This window comes from Doryrhamphus excisus, linkage group LG7 (assembly GCF_037039965.1).
Source record: "Doryrhamphus excisus strain RoL-2023G ecotype Guam linkage group LG7, RoL_Dexc_Guam_v1.1, whole genome shotgun sequence".
Lineage (NCBI taxonomy): Eukaryota > Metazoa > Chordata > Actinopteri > Syngnathiformes > Syngnathidae > Doryrhamphus > Doryrhamphus excisus.
The window spans coordinates 18,022,704-18,028,640 of record NC_136363.1 but is presented as its reverse complement, the minus strand read 5'-3'; the positions used below and the strand labels follow the sequence as shown (position 1 = coordinate 18,028,640).

At 31.5% G+C, this 5,937-nt stretch overlaps 1 protein-coding gene across 1 annotated transcript; it reads right to left on the bottom strand.

Annotated features, from left to right (window-relative positions):
* Positions 1-2,399: 2,399 nt before the first annotated feature.
* LOC131108935 (ADP-ribosyl cyclase/cyclic ADP-ribose hydrolase 1) lies at positions 2,400-5,733 on the bottom strand. The gene is made up of 10 exons (XM_078792280.1): positions 5,723-5,733; positions 5,558-5,641; positions 5,370-5,493; positions 4,032-4,158; positions 3,821-3,956; positions 3,660-3,742; positions 3,525-3,598; positions 3,359-3,451; positions 2,621-2,707; positions 2,400-2,558 (listed from the first exon to the last, which is right to left on the bottom strand). The coding sequence occupies exons 2-10, from the start codon at positions 5,604-5,606 to the stop codon at positions 2,462-2,464; spliced, it is 870 nt and encodes a 289-aa protein (XP_078648406.1). The 5' UTR covers positions 5,607-5,641; positions 5,723-5,733; the 3' UTR covers positions 2,400-2,461.
* Between the last annotated feature and the right edge of the window lie 204 nt (positions 5,734-5,937).

The window sequence follows — 5,937 nt, the reverse complement described above, 5'->3', positions numbered from 1 at the left end:
CTGTGTGCAAAATTTCAAGCAAGTGTAAGTAACAGCGCCATCATGTGGTGTATTTGTCAGAAAAATAATAGTACAAGATAAGGATGCATATTTGGGCTAATTTAACAAAAATACTAAAAATACTAAATTAAAAATTAATTCAAAAAATACTTCCAATAAGTCCAGAACTCACCATGCTGTTACAGTCCAGCTGCTCCACACTAGCTGCTGACATTGTAGCCTACTGGCTTTTTATACTCAGGATTTCCTCCTTGACTTGACACACTTTTTTTTTTGTTTAAAAGGAAAGTACAAACAGCTGATCAACAAGCGGTAATAAATGTCTTTTTATGGGAGGACGCATGACTAAGAAACAAAGTCACCGCTGCAAAAAGTTCCTATCTGGTTTTGGTTCGTCAAACCACAAAAAAAAAATCACTATTTTACTGTCACAATAAAAAAAAAAAATTAAATACATATACTATACATGTCAATAAATCATAAATAAATTGAAGTGAAACTAAAATGATGTCAACTTAAATTTGAAAGAATAAAAATTTCAAAAATAATTCAATACAAAAACAAATGCAGTAAATAAATAAATATAATTAAAAGAAATTAATAAATACATACATACATTACAAAAAATATAGAAAAAATTTACATATAAAAATTTTAAAATTAGGAAAAAATACAAACAAATAATAAAATAAATATAAAAAAATTCAATACTTAATACATTTATAAAATTATAAATAAATCCTGGAATTTTCCCTTGTGGGACTAATAAAGGCATATTTTATCTTATCTTACTAAGTTATAAATGAAATTATTTTATAAATGCTACAAATAAATCACTGAAAAAAATAATTCAGTGTTAATAAATATTATATTAGTGATGTTCTAAGATTGATATAATTAATAATAATAAATGAAAATAATTAATGTAAATGAAAAAACTAATAACTACATGCATACATAACAAAAATATGGAAATTTTTAAATAGAAAAATTAAAACTAATAATAAAATAAATATAAATAAAAATTAAAAGCATAGAAATACATTAATATATTATAAGTTTTCTCTAGTGGGACTAATAAAGTCATATTTTATCTCATTTTATTATGTTATAAATACAATTATTATTTTATTATAATTCTATAATTACAAATGATACATTTCTGAATTAATGCAGAAAAAATTAATGAATGAAAAAAATTAATTCTGCGCTAACAAATAAAATGGCAAAAATATTGAATAAATAAATAAAACACAATAAATAAATATATAAATAAAAACAAATGAAGTTTTATGCCAAACTACATCAAGAAAAAATAAAAATAAATACATACTTAATACTTAATTCATAAATTATTGCATAGAAATAGTACAGCAGAAATGTTCTTTCTTTTTTTTTTTTACAGCAGACGCATGTGTTGACGTGAATGGCGTGTGTGTGTGTGTATCTTCTATGGTGTGTTAAAAACGTGCCGGGTTGTTCCGAATGGAGTGTTCCTCTTGCCCGTCGATAGAAGACAGCAACACGGTGTTCTCTGATGTTTACGATGGGAAAGTCACACATTAGCTTGTCACCTTTCACAATCTTCTCTTCAGAAACGAGATGACTCACGGCCTGCACACGCTTCCAGGAAGTCGAGAGGATGAGGACTGATTGGGGTTGGGGGGGTTGGGGGGGGGGAAACACGCAAAGAGGCTAACTGGCAGCAGAAAAAAAATTTAAATAGATTTTTCAGAATTTGCGTAAGGACTGGTTTGAAAATTTGCTGAACATATCTAGCATTAGGACCATGGAGTACAGCGACTTCCTGTATCTCATACTGAAAGTCATTCACAAGCAATAATGCTTGGATGATTTTTTTTTTCTCATAGTATCACAATGTAATGCTTATAAAATGTCGTTATATTAATATTATGACTTTATTTTAATATTTTTACTTGATTCTTGTTGCTGTTTTTGTTATTTTTCTTGCTTAATCATATTTTTTACATGTGCCCAGGGCCGATAAATGGCCCCCAGCTACACTTTTGACCCCCCTACGCCAAAACCATTAAGGGAAAGTAAAAATATATGTTTTTTTAATAATTTTTTTTAAATTGAATGAAAAAAATGTTTTTTTATTTAATTAAATTTTTTTTTATTATTTTTTTTACTTTCCTTTAATTTTTTTTAATTAAAAAAACTTTTTTTAGTTAAAAAAGTTTAAAAAGTTTAAAGAGTTTAAAAAGTTTAAAAAATAAAAAAATAAAAAAGTTAAGAGGTTTAAAAAAGTTAAAAAAGTTAAAAAAGTTAAAAAAGTTAAAAAAGTTAAAAAAGTTAAAAAAGTTAAAAAAGTTAAAAAAGTTAAAAAAGTTGAAAAAAAGTTAAAAAACTAAAAAAAAAATTTAAAAATTGGTGAAATAGTTTTTGCGTAATCTTGGAAACTAACCAAGCACGGGTGAGTTTGGATATTAAAAAAAACTCATCGGAATGTCGTATTTCCGTGTGACAGGCTATCTGCGCACATCCTACAGGATGAGTGTTCCGGGTTCTGGACGCACTGCAGGATCATCAAGATCCTGTGGACACATTGGATGTCGCTTTAGATCTGATCTGTGTGTCTTTCCAGAGTGTCACTTACTGGTCGTTGTCCGAGCAGGTCCAGCGAAATCCTCTGAAGCGGAGTATATGGATCAGGTCCACAATGGAACCTCGATCACAGGATTCTCTGTGAAGGAAAAAAAATTGTTGGGAAAAACTTCTTTCTCAGGTTTTGCTACAGTTCTTGCTGAATAGGTGCAGATTCTGGAAGAACTAGAAAGGTTATTGTGTGTAGCTGCTCTATAGGAGTCCACAACTCAATATATTCATTCATTCATTTTCTACCGCTTTTCCTCACGAGGGTCGCAGGGGGTGCTGGAGCCTATCCCAGCTGTCTTCGGGCAAGAGGTGGGGTACACCCTGGACTGGTGGCCAGCCAATCACAGGGCACATATAGACAAACAACCATTCACACTCACATTCATACCTATGGACAATTTGGAGTCGCTAATTAACCTAGCATGTTTTTGGAATGTGGGAGGAAACCGGAGTACCCGGAGAAAACCCACGCACAAGGGTGGAATTGAACCCTGGTCTCCTAGCTGTGAGGTCTGAGCACTAACCACTCTTCCACCGTGCCGGGGAAAAAAATTCTTTCTCAGGTTTTGCTACAGGTCTTGCTGAATAGGTGTACATTCTGGAAGAACTAGAAAGGTTATTGTGTGTAGCTGCTCTATAGGAGTCCACAACTCAATACAATGGGATAAAAAATAACATAATAAGTCAACTTTTTGAAAAATATTCCAATATAAAAGTTTAAAAAGTTTGCCATTCTCACATAAATGGTCCGTCCAGATTGGCCACCACCTTGATGTTGACATAGTTGACCCTGTGTGGATTCAGACCGTCCAACTCCACACTTCCAAACATACTATAAAATTAACCAAAAACCAGAAATCATAGCCAAATACATGATATTATGAACGTTCCACAATAATATAAACCTGTTCCTGTTGAAGGCGTTCTCAATGGATCCATTGAGTAAGACGGTGATGTTCCCACAAGCCATTTCTGCAAACTAGTATTAGAAGATGAACAGCAGAAGGTTGATGGTGCAAATACAGTACAGTAGCACTCACATTTTTTGAAGCTTGCCTCCAAAGAGAGTACACGGGATGATCCATACACGCCGACCACTGAGGACAGGAGCCAAAATCGAAATCTGGGATGATAAATAATCCCAACTGAGTGCAGTGAACATAAACGGATACAACAAGGAAGTAGCGGCGTAATACGGTACCCCATTCTTCCTGTTGACCACACCAAATGAGATCGTTGAACATGTAACCAACCAGCGTGTCCTCCAGTGTCCAAAACCGCCGTACCACCGCTGCATAGTCGTGTATGAGTGTCCTGGTCTTACTCCAGAAAAGGAACTGATTAAAAACAACAAGCGGATATTAATTAGGCCTCCTTCCAAATTAATCGTAAACCAGTTAATAGCCCGCTACCCGGTCGCAGGCCCAAGTTTGCGGCATGGCTTGGAACATGTGGCGGTAGTCCTCCACGGCCACGCCACAGGACGCCTGCTGCACCACCGCCTCCTCAAACTGTCGCCAAATCTCCTCACAATCATACCTATGTAGAAAACCACTGCAGCGTTAGCATGGAACCATATTTGGTAACTTGGTAAAGAGCTATTATGTCATTTATTTATATTTAGCAAAAAAATAACCCACACCAAGCAATAATAATAATAATAATAATAATAATAATAATAATAATAATAATCATAATAATAATAATAATAATAATAATAATTATTATTATTATTATGATTATTATTATTATTATTATTATTATTATTATTATTGTTACTATAATAATAATAATAATAATTATTATTATTATTATTAACAATAATAATAATAATAATAATAATAATAATAATAATTATTATTATTATTATTATTATTATTATTATTGTAATTAAAACAAATTAATAATATTAATAAAAATGTTTTGGGGAAAAAATCTAGTCCAATTTTTGGATCTATAATATATAAAATAAAGATAATATAATAATAATATAATATAAAAAAGGAAAAATACAATAAAATAGCTTGGAAATAATAATAATAATAATAATAATAATAATTAAAAAAATTTAAAATTGAATCCAATTTTTGGATATATAATATATAAAATAAGGATAATATACTAATAACATAATATAAAAAAAGAAAAAAACAATAGCTTGGAAATAATTGACTAATTAACTTACTCACATACTGTAATAATAAACAATTACAATAAAATACAACTGATATATTGCTATAATACAATAACCTATAATTTAAACAATCAGAATATTAATAATTAAAATGAACAAAAAATAGGTAACATTTTTCTCTAATCAAGTTGTTAATTAATTTATGCACATAATCATAAACAATTACAACAAATATTGACACACTGATATAATGAAACACAATACAATAACTTATAATTACAAAAATTATATTAATTGCTCAAATCCGACAAAAACCTATGCGTATTTGAGTTACAAAATACATTAATTTAGTTGCACAATGATAAAGTGAACATAATAAAATGAGACTAATGATATCATACAATACAAAAACAATAGTTTCATAATTATAGAATATTCATGATTAATATTAATAATACAAATACAAATTTTACAGCAAAAAATATGACAAAAAATGATTGAATTATAGCTTCCCCTTTAGTGTCCTGCATGGCCTATGACCTCCAAATACTACAAAATGTTGTTTTTACATCATAAAATTAAATTAAATTAAATGTATTGTTAGATAATGCATTACCTAACGCCGGGGTTGACGAGTGTGATGTAACTGAAACAGCGTCCCACCACGATGTGCTTGATGTTGGGGGTCGTGCCGAAATGAGCTGACAGCGGACTGGGACTCATGGAAACCACAAGGAAACCTTTTGGGAACGGACAACAAGTTCATAGTCTGAAAAAAAAAATGGACAGCACACCAAAACTTACATGCCACAACGCTGATCATCACTGAAGATGTTTTGGAGGTGGTTGTCATGGTGACAGAGAGGCCTTATTGTAAATTTGGCAGAACTAGAAGACACCGTACATGCAACGTGATTGATTTTGCACAAAGTTTTTTAGTTTTTTTGGGTAATAAAAGCACATGCTTACCAGTATTCCGTCTTCTCAGGGCTGGTGGGCGACAATGCTGAGTGTCAAAGCAGACGCTCCCTGGTGAAAAAGACAGATGTTTTCCCCCAAGGCCCCTGTTGCAAATAGTGCCTCCGCATGACTCTCATTATTTCACAGCACAACATGAGGGTTGTCTTTCGGGAAAAGGCAAACCAGCTTAAGGAAAACTGATACTTATATTTTGAGACGGTAGG